We start from the raw sequence: 23,726 nt of genomic DNA, 5'->3' as shown, positions 1-23,726 counted from the left end.
GAGATAATGTGGAGGGAGAGTATGTTTGTGGATAAAGGAGGCAGGAGATGAAATCAGATAGACAGCCTTGGTATTCAACAACCCAGCTCCGATACAGATTCACTCACTACCACCCTTTAATAGTGCTGCCCAAGTCTCCATACCTACTCTCTCAGAAGCATTCAATTAGTTATATAGCACCACTCATAGCAGTGCAGGGTGTCAACACTTAACACCCTTCACACTACACAGAGGCAGTCAATCATAAGTGTGTAAATGTATCACCTCTTCAAACAGCCAGTCCAATCCATTTACCTCTGACAAATCAAGGCAGGGCACTAAGGGCTGAATTGTGGCTTGCAGACAAGAACATCTTATAACTTCTTGTCTGTAAATTTTAGAATAAATTCATCAATACCACATTGTTGCATTTATCATTAACATTCTTCTGAGTCCTTTAATCCTAGTTGTATGGCTTTCCTTTCTCCAGTTATTAATTAATAACCTCTTGCAACGTTAACCTATGGGCTGGGGATCTTCAATGGAAAAATTAACTGGCCAATTTCTCCAATACCAGGGCCTGTATAAGGATCCTCCTTATACCTACATGACCCCCGCCCCTAGAATACATAGGAATGACTTTAGGGGTTCTGATTATATCAAAATATTGCAGATCCTCAATTCACAGTGCTCCTAGCACAAAAGCTGATTTTGGGAAGCACTATACTACAATGTAGGCAGTGAAATGTGCAATTTCACTAAACCCAGGGCATATAACACTCATTTTATAATGGCCCTCCTTGTAGATACCTGACCTAACCCCTAGGACACCTAGGGGAACCCCTGGGGATACCTAATATGCCCCAACATTGTAGTTTATCAATGTGTAAGTGCCCTAAACCCAAAAAATCAAGATTGAGCACAATTTGCATTTTAAAAGCAGTCCTCCAACACGGGTCTGCTTTTAAACTGACCTCAGGCTACAGCAGTGCACACATGCAAGAGCAGAAAGGGGTTCTGGCCTCTAAACCACTATGCCCTAATATATACTAGGGACTTAAAGGTAGGTTCAATCCCCATGCCCTATTATGCACTAGGGCCGTATGGGAGAGGTCATGTCAATCATGGAGGTACCCTAACCCATAGTGCACCCTAGTGTATGTAGGTATTTTTACTGTATTTGTAAGTGTCTCTTTCAACATAGCACTGGCCCTGGTTAGTCAGAGGCCAGGGTCAGTCAGAGTCAGGTACCACCAGTACAAGTCAGCAAAAAGTTGAGGAGTGCCCAGGGCACAGATGGCTTTGCAACACTAGAGAAGCACAAACCCAGAATGTAAAACATAACACCATGGTTGGGGGTTCTCTTTAATAATCAGAATTGATTTCCATCCTAATGAACACATTTTCAAACTTTAGGATAATGAAAGACTGGGTAAAAATCATAACATTCTAATCTATACCTTGCAGTTTTCATGCAGCTCTTTGATGACGGTTAATAGCTCACTGTTCAGTGTTAGGATTTTAACTTATAAACTGCAAATAGCAAAAGAATCTCTCAGACAAAAGCAGTAACTCACTGACCTAATTACATTATATGCATTTTGTGATCTGCGTGGTACACAATCTTTGTAGCGGGCATATTACCCCACTGTGGCTACCTTACCATGAGTCAAAACTTCCAGTACTCAGACCTCTGATCTCTCTCAATAAAGATCATTAATCACAAAAGTTATCTTCACATTTTTATTGTTGCCTGAAAATTACTGGAGACCAGGAATGCAGCAGCAGGTACTTTTCAAGGCATAATGCACTTACAACCATGACGCCCTCACCCGAAGTGAGCATCCTTTTTTGCTTGGTGCATGAAGATGCAAGATTCATATACATTTTTTTTAAACATTTGGTCTGATTACTATGTGAATGTAAACAACAATAAAGCATACATGCAAACTGTGACTACATGGCTGCTTTTCTCAATATTTCACTTCAAACGATGCAAATGTATTTGTTTAACGGGTGGTGATTTGTATAGGGTCAATGGAAAATCCACAAGGTTGTCCCTGTCCCCCCCAGAATTTTAGTGTCTCTTACGCCCCTGCCGATTCCCCTGTTATATCACGTGAGTGCATTCAATGCGACCAGAAAATAACGAGCCTCTTATCCGTTCCCTATTAAGCATTTGAAATGGGTTTTCACGAAGTTATGTCTTTGTAGTAAACGGGTGTGTTTAGACTAGAGGTATCTACCCACCCTGGGCTGCTTTAGGACGCTAGTAGACTTATCACGGTAAGGGAGCCGGCCCAGGACTTCATTGTGACCACTCCTAACTTTATGGGCTGGCGCACAGGGTGAGACGGCTCCATGTAACTAACTGGGCTACCTCATTTCCATTCATGTACTGGTTTTACATATCATTGTAATCAGGTGTGCTGGTCCAATTGGCGCAGTTAAAGACCACCAAGACTACAACTCCCATAACGAACTTTTATGTAAACACAAAGTTAAGGAATGCACAAGTACTGGTGTCCCGGGTACATAGAGCCATCTGGTACCCGTGCAGGTAATAAAAAAAATACACATTAAAACATTGTGGCAATAACTTGGCTGGTATGTTTTTGTTTTCCTGTGTCTGGCACTGTGAAAGTCCATACATTCATTAAATAAACAGATATTTTATGTATCCCATGTCCTTTCCTGAGTAGCTGATGTAATCCATTTTATTTGTTTTTTATTCTGGACAGCAGCTGTTGGTCACTTATGGAACTGAGAGGGTTGGTAGGGCTGGTAGGGGGTCAAGGACGGCCGTCTGGAACCACTGGACTTCAGAACTAGTATGAGCCCCGAGTTTCTGTTTCACGAAACAGCTGCAGATGCCTGCCTTTCCTCCCTCCTGCTTCCAATTCTACACCTGACATTCTCCACTGAACTCGCAATGTCTTTCGAGGAGATGATGTCATCCTGGTGAAATAGAAATCATTTATAGTTCTCAACACAGCTGCGTGTACCGACCTCAGAAGAATGGAAGGCTGAGTTGGCCTTGCTGTGATTTTAGGCTTAGGTTTGAGATCACACCAGATATCAGCACAAGCCTACAATTCACTGATCCGCCCTGTTGGAATATGTTGTAAAATTATGGTGGCATACAGAGGCGCAACTAGACCCGAACTTCAGGGGTAACACTTCCAGCCAGGGCTGACCCTAGCACTGGTCGCACAAGGTGCAACAATCTTTTTTGGCACCCACTCCCCTATTTCCTCCTTCTCCATGAATTCCCTCACTACCACTTACCAACAATGCATCTCATCACTCTATAGCACCAATGTGAAGGATGGTCCTCACATATGGGTAGAGAGAAAGGAACACTATTTCGGAACATTTCCAAATTCTTGTACAGTGTCCCATGGACATTGGAGCATAGAAGTAGGTTTCTTGATGATGTGTCTTTTCCAGTAATATTGGATGATCAAAGCTCTGCCTTAACGGCTATAATATGAGATGCAGTTGTCAGGCGATAAGTTATAAAATGAGTTAAAGCACAGGCTCCCAGGGCCAGAGTTTTGGTAAATGGGGTACAGTCGACTTGTTTCGAATTTCGCCAGAGGTTGTGATGGATATGTCCCTTGTCAACCCTTTTGTTTGGTCTGGCTAAAGATCCTTCGGCTTTGGTGAAATATATGTTTTGGTGAACCATCACTCTGGGTGTAAGCAAGCTGTGTGAAGCTCAAATATTCCGTTCCTTAAGGCAGTTCCGGAAATTTGCATGGTAGAAAGCACCTTTACATATGACTGCGCTAAATTACTGTAATAATAAGCATTGGCATAGACAATAGGCCTCGCCTTTGGGACCTTATACGTGTTTAGCCATGCAACAGTTCCTTAACAGATACTTTACCGACCAACGTCAACAAACCTAGACTTCAATATCATAGTTGACTCCCCTCTCACTTGACCATCAAGGATAGGTGAGTACTTGAATGTGTCAACCACCTGTGTTTTTTTCTCTCTCACCTTCACTGTTTGCCTAATTATAATGTTTTACTTATATCTTTTTTTGCTTCCTTAGGTCCTGCTATGTAATTAAATTTTTTTTCTCTCCAGTGTGTATGTAAAGCGCTCTGATACCCACGGGTCAAGCTAGCGCTATATAAAACTTTTAAAATAAATAAAAAATAAAACAGTTGATGTTGTTGCACCAAGGATATTGTGCTGCATAACTAAATACTTATAAGGTCCCAAAGGCGAGACCTATTGGCTATGCCAATGCTTGTTTCTTCTTGCAATTGCAAGGAATAGGTCCCATCCCAAAACGATGGGTTTTAAGCCCTGTAAAGACTTCGCAAACAAATGTCTGTGACCAATTCTCATTAAATCTGCCTGTGGTGCCTGCAGTCAAGTCACAACTCTAAGGCATGCAGTGACTGCGTGTAGATGAGTCTGAAGGCTATAGGAGACCGTGAGGCGAAACTACATTGCCAAACATCAGAAGACTCCCCAATAAGAGTGATCCAAGTCTAAAGTTTGGTCCCTGTCCCATTCGAGATATAGAAGTTGCAGAAGTTGTTCCAGAGATCAGTCTTCCTTTCTATCAAAATCCTCAGGTAAGTTAAAGAAAAAACAAAAGAAATCGAAGCAGGACTCTGCACCTTCTCACCATTCACACTCCCTTGAGAAAGTGCTGGAGCCGCTCAATAGGTTTCAATCTCACTCCCGAAGTGGTTCGACTTCAGAGCGGATCCCAGAACTTGTTCTGACTCAACCCGAGTTTCTGGGACTATCCTCCATCTCTAAACTGATGGGAGAGTTTTGCAAGACTGTGCTTGAACTCTAGACCCTTGCCAATTCCCTCTGGCACGTCTGTGGGCTCCATAGAGCCTAGAGGTTCTGCACCTGGATTACTGCCATGCGGGTTCACCCTGGTTTCAGCTGGACCCTCTGAACCCTCATCGGGACTGTCTCCAGCTCCAGCATATCACCACCCCCAGCACCATGGTCAACGATGGTTCCCAGGCACATTAACTCTGACTCCATCAACCCTGAAGATGAGGCTCCAATTGTCCTCTCTGAAGTAGAGTCTGCACCAGTCTAACCTCGACCTTGGTCGCCATGGGGGCCCCACTTCTTCCACTTGATCTCCCTCCACAAGGACAAATGTACACCCTGAATTTCCTGTTTGGCCCATATTCAGCCAAGGACTATGATGCAGGTGATGAGATTGGCCTTCGTGTCTTGATTTGGTATAAAAAAATAAGGAGAAACAAATAATGAAAAATGGTGAGATGCTGCAGCAGATTACTTTGCCTTAAACTAGTACATGTTATTTGGGGCCCTGGTTGCTTTTAGTCCAATGGTCAGCACTTGGTCATGTCACTCAAGGCGTATGTCCGCATTTGTCTTGGGCTTTAAGGTCATATTTTCTTTTCACAATAGTGTTAGACGTTTGCAGTTATGAAGTCCAAGAGCATGGCTGTAATGTTTATGTGCTCATAACGACTCCCCCTGCATACGAAGTTGTTATTCAGACTGCAAAGGAATGTATCGGGCGTAGAGGGAGCATGTAGCAATAGACAATTGAAAAGTGAGAAATGACTAAACTGTTTCTAGCTCTCCTCGATATGTACTAGTAGTAATTACAATAACAATAAGAGTTTTTTCCATCATAGATACGTTACATTAACGTAGGCTACCTTTTTGTGTTTCAGGTATTTTTTAACTTTTCCCAAAAGAGGGTAGATTATGAAGCCTTCAAAGCCATGAACGATGCATGCCTGGTTTTTGATGGAAGGCTTGTGATTAATACCACCTTCCACACGAACGATGTCACTGTCAGAGCTGCTGGCCCGCTCACCAAGTTCTCCAGTCGGTATCATGTGAATGGGTGGACACACAGCAATTTCAATTCCAAGGAGGTTGGATTCAATCTGGCTGCAACAATGCTGCAACTTTTTGACCCAACTCTTGAGCAAGTTTTGGAGCCACCAGAGGACCTGGACAGACTCATTCCTATGTATAAAGGGGCCAAGATTCAAGGTCTGTGGAATTCAAATTATGTATATCAGTAAGCATGCAGCAATCGGTTCTGAAAAAATTTCATTATGAACCACTAAAATGTCAGTTTTTATCAAGCCATTATTTTATGGACATGACATCGTTGACACACAGACTATGTATGTTTTTCACAACCCCCCCTCCTCTTCTTTACAGCCTCCATTCTGAACACTTAGCCAAGCGCGTACACTACACTTCATTGTAACAGGAAAATTGTGCTTCTTACATTGTTGACGGTCTCTCAATATACTCAAGAAACATTATTTTTTAACTTTGTTTATATGAATCAATATCACTAAAAGCACATAGGGAAGAGGAACAAGCGGGGGAAGATAGTGATGAAACCACACACTTGCATGGAGCGCACAAAAGAAAAGAAAAAGATCCCCTCTAGTATGAATTGGAAGGATGCAGCTCATCCTGGGAGAACATTGTGAGACCTAAATGCTCCTGGGCGTGACAAACAAAAAGAGGGAGGAAAGCCGCTATATCAAAAACAGACAACTGAGATAGATAACATCGCCATCAAGTCCGGAGCAAGGGACTGACCCAAAGGCCACTCTTTAGTATGTTTTATATTGGAAGCAATAGGTCTGCCTACAGACAGCAAAATCTGATTGTTGCCAAGACCTAATCAGGCTACATTCTGCAGCCATCCTGTCTGTTGACTTGGTATACAAGTGTAGAACGCTATTCCACCCCTTCAGTATCAATTTCTTGATTCACCTTCTCCCAGACAAATTTTAAAAACTCCCTCGTTACTTGGTTCTGACGTTCAATCTTGTTTACGTACATTTAGTGTGGACATTCCAGCAACAATTTGCAATATGTAAGCAATATTAGAAATAAATAAATATAAAGTAGTTGTTTTATTGTTGAGATATCACACGAGCGAAAGATTGTGTCATCCTAAGAAATTGTTTCTTTTTTGTTTTATTTAACAGCCCCTCCCAATATAGGTATTTACAGGCTGTGTGTTAAAGTATACATGACAAAGGATACTTGCAAAGTTTTCTTACCAAACATCTTTTGTATTTTACAACCAGAAAAGGTATATTATTCATTACTTTTATGTCGGTAGCCACATATATGGGCAGTGCTGTACTGTAATGTACTGTAATGTGCAAAACAGTACCACAACATGATCTAAAGCACAATTTAAAATGTTACAAAGGACACTTCCCTAAGTACCAGATACTACAAAATTAGAAGGGAAAGATGTGTGACTGATTCTTTTTTTAATGATTGAGCTGGATTTCAACTCTACTGTGTTAGTCCTGTGATTATTAGGGAACGATGTAATTCCCAAACAACAACTATTTTGGAGGGTCAGATTATCTATGAGAGCAGATAACCTCAGATTTTAAATTTGAGCAAGTCTGGAAACATCTTACTGCCTATCCAAAAAACGGAACTACCTCCTTGTAGTAAAATGGAAGACAACAAAAAAATCCTGGTATATAAAGATGTTTCTCGCATGGATGTGGAAGATATTTACGAATTGCCAGAAAATGTGCCCTCGTTCTAGCTGTCTGGCCAGCTAACCAGTTCAGTTTTTATAGTCTTTATTTCGAAGTTTTCCTTCATAAAAGACATAACATACATAAAAATTTATCAGAAACAAAAAAAAAAAAAGAATGATATTAATCAAAATCAAAATTTAAACCTTAATATAAGCAAATAACCACTTAATACATTTTTTTCTTTAGCAGTTATCAACAAAAAGCTATACCAACAATATCTGGAACAGTTTCCATTATACACAATGTTAGAACCAACGAATATAACAGGCAATATGTCCCAGATCATAATCAGTCAATTTCAGTTTCGAAATAATTTAGTTAAATTAATGATGGACGCTACTTGCTAGCTTCTTTGATATACCTTGCTCGGATTACCCAAGCCCATCCAAGATATTTTGCCAAGCCAATAGACACCCACTCAGCTGTATTAGTTCTTAGAATGTGTATTGCTTTTTTACACACCCGTATTTTTGTTCGTCGACAAACTGGTTTGAGCCACTTCAGACGGGGTGCGCGATAGGCATGACATTCGAATAAGAAATGGCTCTCAGTTTCGTTAACTTCTAAACAAAAGGGGCAATACATTTTCAGACTATTCTGCCATTTGTTAGTAAATTCCCTAATTGGTAAGGTGCCTACTCTGAATTGATGATAGAGTTTTCTATCTAGGCCTTTGGTGATGTTATCCCAATACGTCTCAGGTTGGGGAATTACTTTATAAAGCAAGAAGGAACTGGTAAGTGAAGAACCAGCTGAAAGTGAGATCATATCATTTTTAACAACTGACCAGAACAACTGTTTAAACTCATTCTTTGAGGGAAAGGTTTGATTACCTGGATCTGACCAATGTAACGGTAGACCCATCTTAAGGAGGGTTGCTTTAATACTTTTGAACCAGGGTATATATCCTGAGCCAAAAGACAGTTGAACCTCCCGAAGCTCATTAGCAAACATTATCAGTTCTGGGGTAGACCAAATTCTTCTCCATAAAGCAACCATTCTAAATAGAGCTTGATTTTTAAGAGATTGGCAGCCCATATCCAGCAATAGTGGGATTGCGGGGGTTGATGGCGGTAAACCTACCAAGCTTCGGAAAAATTTGTTCTGAATTTTATCTAGTGGTACAAGATCAACATGACCCCATAGATCAGAGCCATAAAGAACGGCCGAACTAATTTTGGCCTTATAGATTTTCGTGGCAGGAAGTACTCTTTTCGTGAGGGAGCAACGCTGTTCCTTCACGAGACACCCTGATAACCTAGCTAGTTTGAGGCACATAGCCTCAATCTGTTCTCTCCACCGCAGTCTATAATCAATAGACACGACTAGGTAGGTCATTACCCATACTTGCTCTAATGATACTTCGTTCATGGTAACATAACCCTTACGTGGTTTGCATTTTGTAAATACCATAAACTTGGTTTTCGAGACGTTAATCTCCAGATCATTTAATTTACAAAACTCCGTGAATTTATTAATGGCAATTTGCAACCCCACCTGGGTTTTGGCCAGAATCAGGGTATCGTCGGCGAAGATTAAAAGTGGGAATTTAGTCCCTCCCAATACGGGGGCATCAGATGAAACAGACGAAAGGAACTCCACTACCTGATTAATAAAAAGAAGAAAGAGGGATGGTGCCAAGACGCACCCTTGTCTAACTCCCCGCGTAACAGGGAATGACTCCGTTACTTGGCTTTGGGATCCCCATCTCACTCTCGCAAAGTTATGATTATGTAACCTAATCGTTAAGTCTAATAAGTCAGGGGGCATTCCCATTTTACTTAGTGCCAACCACATCTTGTCTCTAGGGACCAGGTCGAACGCAGATTTTAAATCTACGAACGCAGCGTATAATGTACCTCCTCCTAGATGCACCGTCTTCCAGTAAATCATGGTGAATCTGACTACCTGGTCGATAGTGCTTGTGTTGGCTCTAAAGCCTGCCTGTAGTGGGGACAAGATATTTTCTTCCCTCGCCCATGACTGTATTCTGCCTAACAGCAATCTGGCCATTACTTTTTGTAGTGCGTCGATGAGGCTAATGGGGCGATAATTCGCCGCACTAGACTTGTCTCCTTTCTTATGTACTGGAAGAATCTCTGCCCCTCTCCAAGATACCGGGATTTCTGCTCCCAAAGCAATGGCATTAGCCAGGGCAGTGATATACGGGACCCAATTTTCCATATCATATTTAAAAAGGTCTACTGGGACACAGTCCATCCCGGGTGCTTTGCCATTTTTACTTAATTGTATCGCTATCTCCGTCTCACGTTCACTAAAAACCACATGTCCGCAGTTCACCAACTGTGGAAGAATCAACATTCCCTCCTCGCTGGGATTATCATTTATTTGCTTACCACAAAACTGGGCTGAAAAAACTCAACCCACGTATCCGCCGAGACATGGTTAGTTGGGGTTTGCTGATCACCACATCCTCCCCATTTAACTACCTGCCAGAATTTCAATTGGTTACCTGATAGACTGGCCTCATAAAGGTCCTGCCAACGATTATCATCCCATATAGTTTTGGCAAGTTTTAGGGTTTTTCTGTACTCCGCCATCGCAACTTTAATTGCCTGAGTATCCCTAGTTTTAATTACAGATATCAGGCGATTATGCGCCTTCCTACAGCTTGCATCATACCATTTTGCCCCCAAATTACCTTTTTTTTTATGTTTAAGACCACCTTTAAACGTAAAATGGGTTTTTATTGTGGTAAATAATGATTCATGAATTGGGCCTACCTGATCAAGAATGCCCCTATTTGCCAGTATTAGTTCCAGCTTTTCAGTAGCCAATATGACATCCTTGGAGATCTTAGACAGAACTCTAGGGTCTTCCACAATCTTATCCCAGCGAATCCTACGACAATCGTTACTAAGGACTGCATTCGCTGTTGTATAGATATCATCATTTTGTTTTCTATCTATGCCCAATTCTATTTTTAACGTGATTGACAAAGGGTTATGGTCACTTTCGGGACGTGCGATTACTTCCATATCTACCAAATGATTCCAGTACTCCATTTTAAATAGGCAGTAGTCAATACGGCTGTTACTGTAGCCATTGTCGAAAGTGGGATTTCCTACAAGGTCAGACTTGGACCTCCCATTGGCTGCCCTCAAGTTCCACTCCAGACATAGCCCAAGCCAATGTAGCACTGCCTCTGTAGCTTTAGTAACTGGTGGTAGAGTTAGGCTGGGAATGTTCCAAAGCTGGTCTGCTTCCTCATAACAACCATCATCCATAGACAATATGGGCTCGATTGTACAGTTCAAATCACCCAGTAACATTACACAATTGTCAGTACTAATGTCATTTAACAAGAGTTCAAGATCATTCATCACTTCAGGGCATTTTCCCCCAGGTCTTCCCCTTGCATAAACATTGATCACGAATAGATCCCGAGTTTCAGCCCTAGTCAATTTCAAACCCATGAGATCATCATTCGAAGTTGGTAACTCATATATCCTGACATTTAGCGATTGGCGAACCCAAATTACAAGCCCCCCAGACGGCCGTCCCCTTGGGCCTTTGTGAGCTGGTTTGTAAAAGTTCAAAAAGCCCAGCCGGAAAAGTGCTTCCATCGACCAAGATTCTTGAAAAACCATGACATCATATTGCTCTGCAAAAATCCCCCAGTCAATCTCAACCATTTTACCCCTTAGCCCTGCAATATTCCAAGACAGTACCTTTAAACAGTTTACAGGCTCACAAGGGGGATCAGTCGGTAAAAGAACTGGTAGGTCTATTAATTCAACTGGACCTTCACACGACACATTAGACACAATAGAACACATACCCTCAGTATATTCTTCTACCATCAAAACAACAAGAGAATTATTACTCAAGTGGTCGTCCAAAATTTCCACCACATCAGTTCCTGGGGAGATGACATCTTCCACTAGCTCCCGTGTACAGTTTAGAATTGAGGGTGAAATAACCTTTGTCAAACCTAGATGTCCCTGGTCATTAACCATTAATCCACTATCATGTCAATCTACTCCATCCAACCAACTAAGTGGAGCAAATCGATTTGAGAGGTGGGGCCGGAACAAAGGATGGATGGACACATCAGGAAAGAAATGTTCTCTTGAACCATTCCCAATAGGGAAATGATTGTAGTTTGAGACAGTATTAATTTTTGGGTAGAAATATTGTAATGATAGGGTCTGTACATCACCAATGCGACCAAATCTGGGCTCTCTGCAAATAAGTTCAGCAACCCAAGGTTCTCTAAAACTAATAACAATGCAGTCACCCTCTAGATCTTTTTTACTATATCCAACCCACTCTACTCTTCTGACATTGAGTATAACTGCCTTCGTGGGGTGCGGTAGGGGTCGGTTCTTATTTAGCCAATAGTTAACTTTGTTACGTAATTCATTATAAGATTCCTGTTTACCTACTTCCAAGGGAGCCACACCAGTTAAAATAACAGTATAGGGTAGTGATTCCGGAGGAAGGTTCACATTACGTTTAGTACTAGCCGTTCTAGGCTTTTTATTGGCTGGATTAGTTTTAGGTACAGGCTTGGGGGTTTTAGGTATAGTGCTAGGAACGGGGATGGAATTATTTGCAGTAGAGGGTTTACTATTTCTATTTACTACAGAAACCTGGGTATGTCCAGAATTAGTTACTTGATTGGAAGCACTTGGGGCATTTGATGGCCCAGTCGGTTTTCTTATAACCCCATCAGTTACGTCCTTAACTTGCTCAGGGGGAATTACTTGTGGCACTACCAGGACTGAGCGGTGTAATAAATTGTTTGAAATGGACATGTTTTCTTTAATTAATGTTTCCATTAGGTCCATTTTATCATTTAGGAGCCTTGTTCTTTCAAAGATAGGTAGTAGGAGTGATTTGATCAAGAACTCAATTTTCCCCAATAAGGTGGCTTCAATGCCACCATCAGCAGCGTTAATACTCCCTGGGGGTTCTAAAAATCTAGATGACAAAGAGGGTTGAGGAATGACAGCAGAGGTTGGGCTTTTCGGATGCGGAGTACCCTCACTATGGATAGAATCCTCTCTTTTCCTTTTGCTCGTTTTACAAGCGGACTGGTTCTCCAAAGACTTGGGGTGAGAATTAATAACAGAACCAAGTGTATTATCAGGAGGCTGCTTTACTAGGTCGCTAGCCTTATTCACAGGAGAATGTCTAATGGAACTACTTTCCAACGAATTGTCAGAGTCTGAGTCTAGGTCCCCAGTATCTTCTACCAATACGACATCCTGATTAAGTGTGGTCGAAATAACATCTCTAGCATTTAAAACAACATCTGTCTGATCAGTTAATGGGACCGGGGAGCGGGCATTATGAATCGGTCCTAGTGAGGAACGCCTACCAGTCACCAAGTCCAACGATAGGTGCTTTTCGACCAGGGCGATTTCATTTTCCAAAACGCGAGTAGTGCGCTGGAAGAATTGGTCTATGGTGCCAGTAAAAACCCCATTAGAAGTAGACATCTGCACTTGCCTGACTTTGCCAGAGCGAAGAGGCATATTAAAAGGTGTGGGAGCAAGTAGATTAATATACAAATATTAAAAAACAAGAATAAGAGGTATACCAAAAATAATTGGAATATCATAAAATACCCAAGATCACAATGAAAATCATCAACAAAACAGTTCAATTAATAACCTCAGGAATCAATTAAAAACAAAAACAAAAAAAGAATAAGGAACAAAAATCCAAAAATAAAAATATAAAGGGAGTAGCCCTGCCCGGCCTCGATCGGCCTCGGACGGCCGCTGACGGCCCCGCCCTTGTCCCGGGCTTCTCCCGCGCACTCTCCCGCGCTGCGGGAGTACTAATGGCCGATATAGATTAAACACACAAAAGGTGGGAGGTGTAGGAGGGGTCGGGGAGAGCGGCCCAGGTGTTGACGATCAGGGCTGGCGGGCGCTCCTGGGAATTGCAGTCCCAGTTGGAGCACACGCACTCGCTCGCAGCCCCGGGGAGTCACTGTCTTTGCCGTTCCCTCCACAAACCTTCAGGCTGCTGCAACAAAGTATCTCTAGCGATGCGGGACCCGCGGAGCGGGTTCCGCGAGAAGTAAAGGTAAAAGCAGGTCAATCCCAGACGGATAAGTCTAAAATCTGCAAAGCGTCCCACACGCCGTCACAAGGGAAAATGCTTATTAATCCTCGGTGGAAGGGTAGGAGGGGTCGGGGAGAGCGGCCCAGGTGTTGACGATCAGGGCTGGCGGGCGCTCCTGGGAATTGCAGTCCCAGTTGGAGCACACGCACTCGCTCGCAGCCCCGGGGAGTCACTGTCTTCGCCGTTCCCTCCACAAACCTTCAGGCTGCTGCAACAAAGTATCTCTAGCGATGCGGGACCCGCGGAGCGGGTTCAGCGAGAAGTAAAGGTAAAAGCAGGTCAATCCCAGACGGATAAGTCTAAAATCTGCAAAGCGTGCCACACGCCGTCACAAGGGAAAATGCTTATGAATCCTCGGTGGAAGGGTAGGAGGGGTCGGGGAGAGCGGCCCAGGTGTTGACGATCAGGGCTGGCGGGCGCTCCTGGGAATTACAGTCCCAGTTGGAGCACACGCACTCGCTCGCAGCCCCGGGGAGTCACTGTCTTCGCCGTTCCCTCCACAAACCTTCAGGCTGCTGCAACAAAGTATCTCTAGCGATGCGGGACCCGCGGAGCGGGTTCCGCGAGAAGTAAAGGTAAAAGCAGGTCAATCCCAGACGGATAAGTCTAAAATCTGCAAAGCGTCCCACACGCCGTCACAAGGGAAAATGCTTATGAATCCTCGGTGGAAGGGTAGGAGGGGTCGGGGAGAGCGGCCCAGGTGTTGACGATCAGGGCTGGCGGGCGCTCCTGGGAATTGCAGTCCCAGTTGGAGCACACGCACTCGCTCGCAGCCCCGGGGAGTCACTGTCTTCGCCGTTCCCTCCACAAACCTTCAGGCTGCTGCAACAAAGTATCTCTAGCGATGCGGGACCCGCGGAGCGGGTTCCGCGAGAAGTAAAGGTAAAAGCAGGTCAATCCCAGACGGATAAGTCTAAAATCTGCAAAGCGTCCCACACGCCGTCACAAGGGAAAATGCTTATGAATCCTCGGTGGAAGGGTAGGAGGGGTCGGGGAGAGCGGCCCAGGTGTTGACAATCAGGGCTGGCGGGCGCTCCTGGGAATTGCAGTCCCAGTTGGAGCACACGCACTCGCTCGCAGCCCCGGGGAGTCACTGTCTTCGCCGTTCCCTCCACAAACCTTCAGGCTGCTGCAACAAAGTATCTCTAGCGATGCGGGACCCGCGGAGCGGGTTCCGCGAGAAGTAAAGGTAAAAGCAGGTCAATCCCAGACGGATAAGTCTAAAATCTGCAGCTAACCATTATTTGCTAGAGAAAATTATGAGGAAACGTTTCTCTCAAATATGGTTCATCAGATCCTGCACATGTGAAATCACCTTAAAATTCATCACCTTTCCATACATTAGTACAGCACCCACCAGAGACTAGATAAACCGTAACTAAAATCTGTAATCACCCTTTTAGGTCGAGCATTCAAGACTTCTTGTATATACTTTGGTAAATAATTGTATGTGTATGTATTTTATGGGCTCTGGAGATCAGCCCTAGGACTTGTCTGTTTCCACTTAGGGACTGTGGGCCAGATGTAGGTAATCCCAATTTACCTATTCTTAAATACCTAATTTTACAGATTCAGTATTTAAGAATAGGTAAATGGGATGTAGATACATAGGAATGAATGGCAATTGCCGAATCGGTAAATACCGATTCGGTAAAATGGGGGAAATATTCAAGGGTGCCAGGGTGTCACTTTGTCACCCTGTTGCACCCCTGAATCGTGCTTGTGTGCAGATGTGGCACACATACATGCTCTAAATGTATGTCTGCCACATGGCACAGTTGAAAATGCACAGATTTGCATTTTCAAAGGTATTCCTTATTTACCACCAACGTATAGTTGGTGGTAAATAACGAATCCTAAAATGGGAAAAACACTCATTTGAGTGCTCCCTACATTGCAAATTTGGTAATTTACTGATTCAGTATTTTAAGGAATCGGTCATTTCGGCCGTTACCGACCGGTATTGGGCCACCTACATCTCGCCCTGTATCTTCTGTTCAACTGCCTCTATTTAATTGTCTTGATAGAAAACGACCTGCTGAGGTCAGTAAACTACCGGAATCACTTTAGCATTCTCTAGATTCCAGTCCATAGAAATTGTCTTCCACGAGCACCCGTAGGCAATAATATTTTTTCAAATCTTGTATTTTCAGTGATATGACCACCGAAGGCCCTGATTTTATATTAAAAACAGTGCTTTGGACTATTCCATTTCCTGCTGAAAGGCAATATTTCTCTCCATGTGTTCCCATACCTGTCATGTCACGCAGTTTGGTGCTTACTTTCGCTCCATGTTAAAGAACAGTAGATGTTTCAGCACCCAGGCTAATGTGCTGCATAGCTAAATACATATAAGGTCCCAAAGGCGACACCGATCGCATTGCAAATGCTTGTTTATATGTCCTATTTGTGACCCTTAAAAAAGAAGCATTCACTCCAGTCCATTGCATTAGAAACATAGATGTGTTTTATCACAAAAACAATGCAGTAGTCATATTTCAAATAACCTTCTACCAATAGAGTACCAACAAACACATAATCTAGGGGAAAAAATTACATCTCAAAGTTTAAGGGCCTGATTTATAATATCCAGGAGTGATGACACTCCCAAATAGTTATTAGCAGTGTGAGGTTCTGAGTCCACCCTTTTGGATAACTACTTGGGTGTTTCCTTCCTCTTGCATTGGATTGCTTAATTAATTCCACTCATAGAAGAAACCACAGTCCAGTGCTAATAACATGATTTTGGAAGACTGTGTGATGAAAGGGCTTGTTGTAAACAGGGCAATGTGAAAATGCTTGTGCTCCGGTATCTTTTGTGCATCGAATTTTTCTTTTTTATAACGTATTTTATTACATTTTTACAACATTAAAACATGGTATACAACCCACAAAACAGTTCCCCAACAACCTCCTACCCCGCCCCCCACCCCACATATAGATCACCGGCTAAATTACTCTACCCATCTCTAGCCCAGCCATTCCAAATCTGAACACATTTTTGGGGGGCTTCCTCTCCCCTTATAAATCACCTTTTCCTGCGCCACCTTTTGTGTGTTTTGTATTGAATAACTATATGAAGTAAGGAAAAAGTGAGATAACACTACCCTTATCCAACCTCACATATGCAATGCTGTTTTTTAAGAACTATCTGATGGGGATTCAAATACACCTTCATACGCCTAATTACTGCATAGTACGTTTACCTCCAATGAACCAAATATTCTTGAAGCAGCTATTTAATGTGACACCACACCCGATTAAACAACTTGACATGTATTTTTCTTAATCATAGGGGGAATTCTTCCTGGTAGTTACTTCTATTTACATATCGCCAAACCTGCAATCCCCACTCCTCTGGAAGCACAAATGGCAATCCCAAACTATGTGAGTATGGTTCACCCATGATTCTTGAGCTCTTTTTTTGTGTGTTCTGTTTCCAGGTGTATATTACTAACTAAAATCTCCCATTTGATATGATGTACAATTTTTCTTGCTGTGGTTTCCACTTGTGTTCACTTTCACACTTGCTCTACCATAAGGTATGACATTGGTAATTTGCAGGAAAACTTTCAATTTTTAATATAGTTTTCATGTGTGATGTTGTGTTGTATGTACAAAATATATGTATCATCTGCACCTGATTACATCATCTCTTATCAGTGGGGGTCTCTAGTTTGCAGAGGTAGGTACCACTGTCCAAATAGGGACCCTTGCTTCTAGTCAGGGTAAGGAGGAAACACCCTTTAGATAACCTCTGCTCACCCCCTTGCTAGCTTGGCACAAGCAGTCAGGCTGATCCAAAAGCAATGTGTAAAGTATTTGTAAAGTAAAGTATTTGTACCAACACTCACAGTAACACAGTGAAAACACCACAAACTAACTCCACAACAGTTTAGAAAAATAAAGGTATAAACTACACAAGACCAAAACGACAAAAATCCAACAGACACAGTTCAAGAATATGGTTGCGAAAGAGTTCTTAAAGTTGCAATAAAATAATCCACAGTTGGGTGAAAAGTTCACAGTTGCATCATGTTTAGCCAACAGTACCTTTAAATGTGACAAAGTTCCAAAGCAGAAGCTGGTGCGGTGGAAAACATGCGATGCGTTGCTCCTGAGACTATGGGGAGGCGTTGGCGACAGTCCTGCTGCAGCAGCGGATGTGTTGCCACGAATACGGTCTTTATGGGGAGGAAGGCGATGACTTGTATGGATTCCAGTGCGCAGGTTCCGTAGGAAGTTCGGTCTCGCAAAGGTACGATGCGATGATCTGTAGATGCTGCGAGGATCTCCTGGACGATGATGCGTGATCCAGCGGCGATCTTCCTCTCGCAGCTCCTCGATGCGATGGCTCTGCGACGATGTTCTCAGCGACGTGATGCGAGCCGCAAGCAGGCGGTGCGACGATCTCCCCCAGAGATGACAGGCTCTGCGACGATGCTCGCAGCGAGGGTGATCTTCCCGCAAACAAAGGATGCAACGTCTCCGGCAGCGGCAACGGGCGCTGCGACGATCTCGGCCTTCGTAGCAGCGGGAATTTCCTTGCACTGTCGGGAATGCGCTCCGCAAGCGAATTTCCTCGCACTGTCGGGAATGCGCTCCGCAAGCGAATTTCCTCGCACTGTCGGGAATGCGCTCCGCAAGCGAAGGATGCAATAACTTTTCAGTAGCAAAGTCTCTCAAATCTTGGTTTCCAGCTTCCCAGCACTGGTACAACTTCCAGAGGCACCACAACTGGCCCAAGCACTCTAGGAAGGACAGAGCTCTCTCAGCAGAGCTCAGGGAAGCTGTGGGGTGAAGTCCTTTTGTTCCTGGGACTTCAAAACAGGGAGCTAGCTCACAACAGGCCCTTGGAGATTCCTTCAAGTAAGGGGACAAAGCAACAACAAAGTCCTTCCCCTCTCCTAGGCAGCAAAGCAACTGCAGGTCAGTACAGCATCACACAGCAGGACAGTCCTTCTTCAGTTTCAGCTTTCTCCTTGGCAGAGGTTCCTTCTTGTTTCCAGGATGATCTAATTTTCTGTAGTCAGGGGTCCTGTACTTATACCCCTATAAGTCTTTGATCCCTTTGTGCAGGAGGGCTCTGAGCCCGGTCTGAACCAGTTCTAGGTATTCCTTGAGCACTTTGTTTTCCTGGCCTCTCCTTTCAGGGAGCGCGTCAGGGTCGTCAGCCACCCAGCAGGAGATGGAGCCAGCATTGTGGAAGGCAGGCACAGCCCTATTTAGGCCCAGGTGCTTCCCCCTCCCACTACTCTAGATGCAGATGGAGCTATTCAGCCCAGGGATGGCCCACTCAGACTCTGGGAGCCACCCAGCCCCTGTCACTCACAAACCAGACAGTCAATTCACAAACAGGCCAAGGCACACAGAAAGGTCAGTCAAGAGAACAGCAACTTTCTAAAAGTGCTGTTTTCAAACACAGGATTTAAAAACAACCTTTCCTAAAAGATGTGTTATTAAATTCTGAGTTCAAGGATACCAGACTTTTATGTCCTATCATGCTCCTATGGGAAGATATGCAGGTAGCCATTGTAGCGAGCATCCCCATGATAGCCTATGGGGCAAGATAGCCTTACAATAGTGAAAAACAAAAATGGCTGTAATTCACTACCAGAGCATTTCACCTGCACAAATACATGCTCTACCTTTCACCTACACTGCACCCTGTCCAAGGGGGTACCTGGGGCCTTCCATAGGGGTGAACAATGTGTACAGAAAGGGAAGGGTTCGGCCTGGTCATTGGGGACACTGACCAGGAGGACATGGCAGTTCACAGACTGTACACAGGCACTGCAGTGGCAGGCCTGAGACACCATTTTAGGGCTACTCATGTGGGTGGCACAATCAGTGCTGCAGGCCCACTAGTAGCATTTGTCATCACCAGCCCTGGTACACTTAGTGCACTTTACTAGGGACTTCTTGGTGACACAAATATGTCAATCATGGATAACCAATCATAATACCAATTTACACAGGGAGCACTTGCACTTTGACACTGAACAGCAGTGGCAAAGTGCCCAAAGCATCTAAACAAGCAAAAACGAAATCCAGCACAGCATCAAAAATACAGGTGGTAGAGGCAAAAAGATAGGGGTAAACCACACCAAAGATGCTAGGACTACCAATACTCATTTGATTTGTGCTTTGTGCTGCAGTGAAACGTTTGCATGTGTGCATTCCTATTCTATGTGTAGAAGCAGTTCTGAGGGAAATTGTTGGAAGTGAGAGTTAACACTTATCTCTGGGTTTGGTGCCCCCACCCAAACAGATATGTTTGTATAAACTATTACACAATGATACAGCATATGTATCCAACTATAGTTTGTGAAATAGTTTGGTAACTCTCACCTTGCAGTTGCTCTGATCTTCCTTACTTTTCACCCTTTACATGGCTCATTCTGCATTCTGTAACCTTCTTGTGCTTTGCTGGATATCTGTCATTTTGATTACTATCTTCTTATGTTTGACTTGGCTATGGCCTGTGCTCTTATTTTGCCAATGTCCTTTTCCATCCCTCCTTACATTGTGTAATAGAGCCCCTTCACATTCACTTGTAAATGAGGCAGCTCCCATTTCCATACCTCTGAAGTGTGGCAGGTCTGCTTTCTATAGACAGCTGTGAGTGGCTGTCAACATTTCCATAATTATCTGGGCCTAGTTTTTCTTATTGGGTGTAACGTACCCTTACTCCTGGTGTACCCGATTATGTGGCTGTTATTAATTACACCACCTTCTCCACATAGCAAGTCCCATACTCAGATTGTGTGACTTACCCTGCCTGCACTACGCACACAAATCTGCTATCCAATTTCTATGGCATTATGTGGCTGGTCTTGTCTAGACACCACTGTGTGCGGATAAGCCTCCTTTTGAAATTCTGCTCTAGTAGTTCATTAACATATCTAGGTTGACCAAATGCCCAAAGCAACATCTGCACTGGCTTGTTTTTATTCCTTTTAAGGTCTACATATGGATTATTGTCTAAAGGACTCATTCAAAGATTCCTGCTTTCAGGATGAATGGAAACATACTGCATTGTAATATTTCTCTTTTTTCTTTCTGCTTGACACTCTTAAGTGCTCCAAGTCAGCCCTTGTAGGGGTGAGTGCTTCATAAAAGAATAAGGATGTGACTTCAAAAGAGAAGTCACAGGCGTCCCGCATTCTGTAATTGTATGTGTAATATACTTATGGTGCCCGTCTCATATTCTGTGAATTTCCGTCTTTGTCTTTGTGTGCCCTGTGCTACTTCCCACTGATACCATCCTCCCCATGAGTGCTTACAGTGAATGCTCATGTACATTTCTACCTTCACAGATGTTAACACATACACATTCCTTTCTGTAAAGTGGCTTGTAAATGTGTCTGGATGCCAACAGTGCAAGACAGACACCGTGGAAGAAAGGGGAAACAACAAGGAGCACAGCAAGTAAATAGATGAACAGATGCTTTAAAAACCCTAGAAGAATTTACATCCTGTTGGAGACAGATAGAATAAAGTTATGCAGGTATAGGGATCCATTGAGGAGCATAGAAGCATCAGTACTGTGTAGAGGAAGATGCAGAGTAAACAAAATAATGGCAAATTGTTATGTAGTATTGAAAATTGACTCATCAATGCTTAAGAGATCAACAGTAAGTATCAAAACCGGGCATTCTGTGAAAGGGATAGCTAATGTATACTACTACTGGTAACAATCCCATTAATTGCAGATTAAAAAGAAGCAGTGACAAGAATATGGATAATCCTTTGCAAAACTATTGCAAGCAGAACCAACCTGGCATGGTAATAGAAGTACAAAAAAAGTGGGCTCCCCACAGTAAAGTCTGAAGAAGAGATTATGAAATGTACAGCCTCACTAAGGCTTTCTGATCTTCTGAGGTTTTCTTACATATTGTAGACAATCAATTTAAACTGCTCTGATTATTGTTTGCTCTTTCTTAATTTCTCCCAAATGTCTACTCTAGAGCTCTAACCATAAGAAAATTTGAAGCCGGGATTATGGTCTTTTACAGAGAAAATCTCTGTTTCTTAATCTCTTCTGTTTGGATCCACTACCTGCCTCTAATGACACTCTTGTTCTCTTTGAAGCTAGAATTGATTGTCTCTCTTCACCACCTTTCCAGGAGAACACTCAATCATTGGAAAAATTCAAAGTGGTTCTCATCTAGTCTCACCCTCAAAAGTGCTCAAATAGGAGACCTGACAGACTGTGAACAATAACTTAAACATCTCCCTCACTTACCAAGCTTAAACATAAAAGGAAAAGCTACACAGCCTCCATTCTCTCTGCTAAAGGTACATGTTTAAACTCTCAGATTACCTGTTCTAACAATAGACTTCCAGTCCTGTTTGAAATCATTAAATCTCAAGCTCCCTCTCTAGCCCTTATTAGTCTAGAAGTAAAATGTTTCCATTGTACTTTTCTATTAAAAGTAAGAGGTAGACAGGAATTGATTGTCTCTAATAAAAAATGGTTTATCAGTGCAGAACTATCAAATACCCTTACTTCTACATACTCATCTAATTTTTACACCAGGCCTATCTCTCTCAAGATTTCTTTCTCTCCTATTTAGGAAGATGACGTTTATCTCTGCTGACTCAGATTCAAACCCCTCTTCGAACTCTGGTGATATGATTCCTTCTGCTATTGCAATACTCGTTGCTGAAGTCTTTCTCTTTCATTGGCTACCATTGACCTATTCCTCGCTTCAAAATTGTGTTGCAGCAATCTGGCTTAAAGTTTCACACATAAATCCCCTCCTTTAAAAAAATACCTAATGTCAACCCCAGCAATGTTAAAACGTCTTCCAAATCTCTAGTCTCCTCCTTCTTGCTATGGTTATTGAAAAATGTGTTGCCTCCAAACTAAATAATAATTTTCAGGAAATTACTTATTGTACTTCTTTCAATCAGGTTTTTGAGCCAATCACAGGAATTTATCTGCAAGACTAATGACGATTGATGATATCCTCCGCACCATTGATAAAGCAACCCCTGTCTTCTCAATTTACTGGAACTAAATGCTTCTTTCAACACCATGGACAATCCTATTCTCCTTACCTCATATAACAACAGGTTAGACAGTGTAGGGATAGTCATGACATGTTTTCAATCCTATACCTGAGAGTACATCCAACTTGAGAAATTTGCTAATACCTTCTCTGATCTCGCCCTAATTTCGTGTGATGCTCCGAACTCCCATCCTTTTCAACCATTATGTTGAACTATTTGGTGAACTTCTTAAAGACATTCATATCTTATTTCATCAATTTGTAAGTAGCACTTAAATCTATCCCAAATTGGAGTCTCTGACTCAGTCTCCACTATTGTGCTATTGTGAGTGCCTGCTCTTTTTGTCAGGTAAAAGGCATTAAAAAAGAAGTCCATACCTGTCCATTCTGATCCTAAATTTCTGAAGGAGAACACTCCAGCACATCGGACTCTCTTTAGTTGCTGGTGGTGGGGAAAAACATATATTGCATCTGGCTCCACTTCTTTCAATTCAGAGCAAGAGGAAAGCAGGACTCTGGTTCTTTTGTGCAGGAAGGTCTTTCAAAAAACAGTTGGCATTATCAGTGCTGCAGGTTCATCTACCCTTTTAGCTGCTAGAGGAGATCCTGTGGAATTCCATTAACTATTTCTTAGAGTTTTTAACGAGAAAAAGTGGGACAATTTCTAGAAAGTAACGAAAAAAGACATTATGTTATGTCAATGTTATGTTAAAAGATTTTTACTGCCCGTAGCTGCCCCAGCAACGGGGCTTCCCAGCGCTAGTCCTAAAAGAGCGCTCTACTAAAAGTGACCTATCACAAAGTGTTGCAGGGAGCAGCTAAGAAAAGAATGACCAGGTCTTCAGGATTGTTCTGAATGTCTAGTGGTTCTGCACTCTCCTGATGGACAGAGGGAGTGCATTCCGAAGGACTGCGGCCTTAGCATGGAGAGAAAGGCCTCCTGCTCTGACTTTCCTAACACGTGGAGCGGAGGCCGTATTGCGATATGCTGAACACAATGCCTGAGAAGGCTTGTACTGGAACCCTAGATTGGACAGGATGCTGTGCTCTTGGGGAAAAA

The 23,726-nt window shown here is 42.9% G+C and overlaps 1 protein-coding gene across 3 annotated transcripts in view; it reads left to right on the top strand.

The window, feature by feature from the left end:
- The window catches only part of CFAP61 (cilia and flagella associated protein 61), a 1,856,219-nt gene that overhangs the window by 1,378,015 nt on the left and 454,478 nt on the right, over nucleotides 1-23,726 (top strand). For all 3 annotated transcript variants that reach the window (XM_086927518.1, XM_086927517.1, XM_086927519.1), the window contains 2 exons: nucleotides 5,679-6,006; nucleotides 16,945-17,036. In XM_086927518.1, the coding sequence (XP_086783644.1) occupies nucleotides 5,679-6,006; nucleotides 16,945-17,036 (420 nt within the window). The remainder of the gene's footprint in view (nucleotides 1-5,678; nucleotides 6,007-16,944; nucleotides 17,037-23,726) is intronic.

The sequence above is a fragment of the Lissotriton vulgaris genome, chromosome 6 (genome assembly GCF_964263255.1).
Source record: "Lissotriton vulgaris chromosome 6, aLisVul1.2, whole genome shotgun sequence".
NCBI lineage: Eukaryota > Metazoa > Chordata > Amphibia > Caudata > Salamandridae > Lissotriton > Lissotriton vulgaris.
The sequence above is the reverse complement of the archived record's forward strand: the minus strand, read 5'-3'. Positions and strand labels throughout refer to the sequence as shown.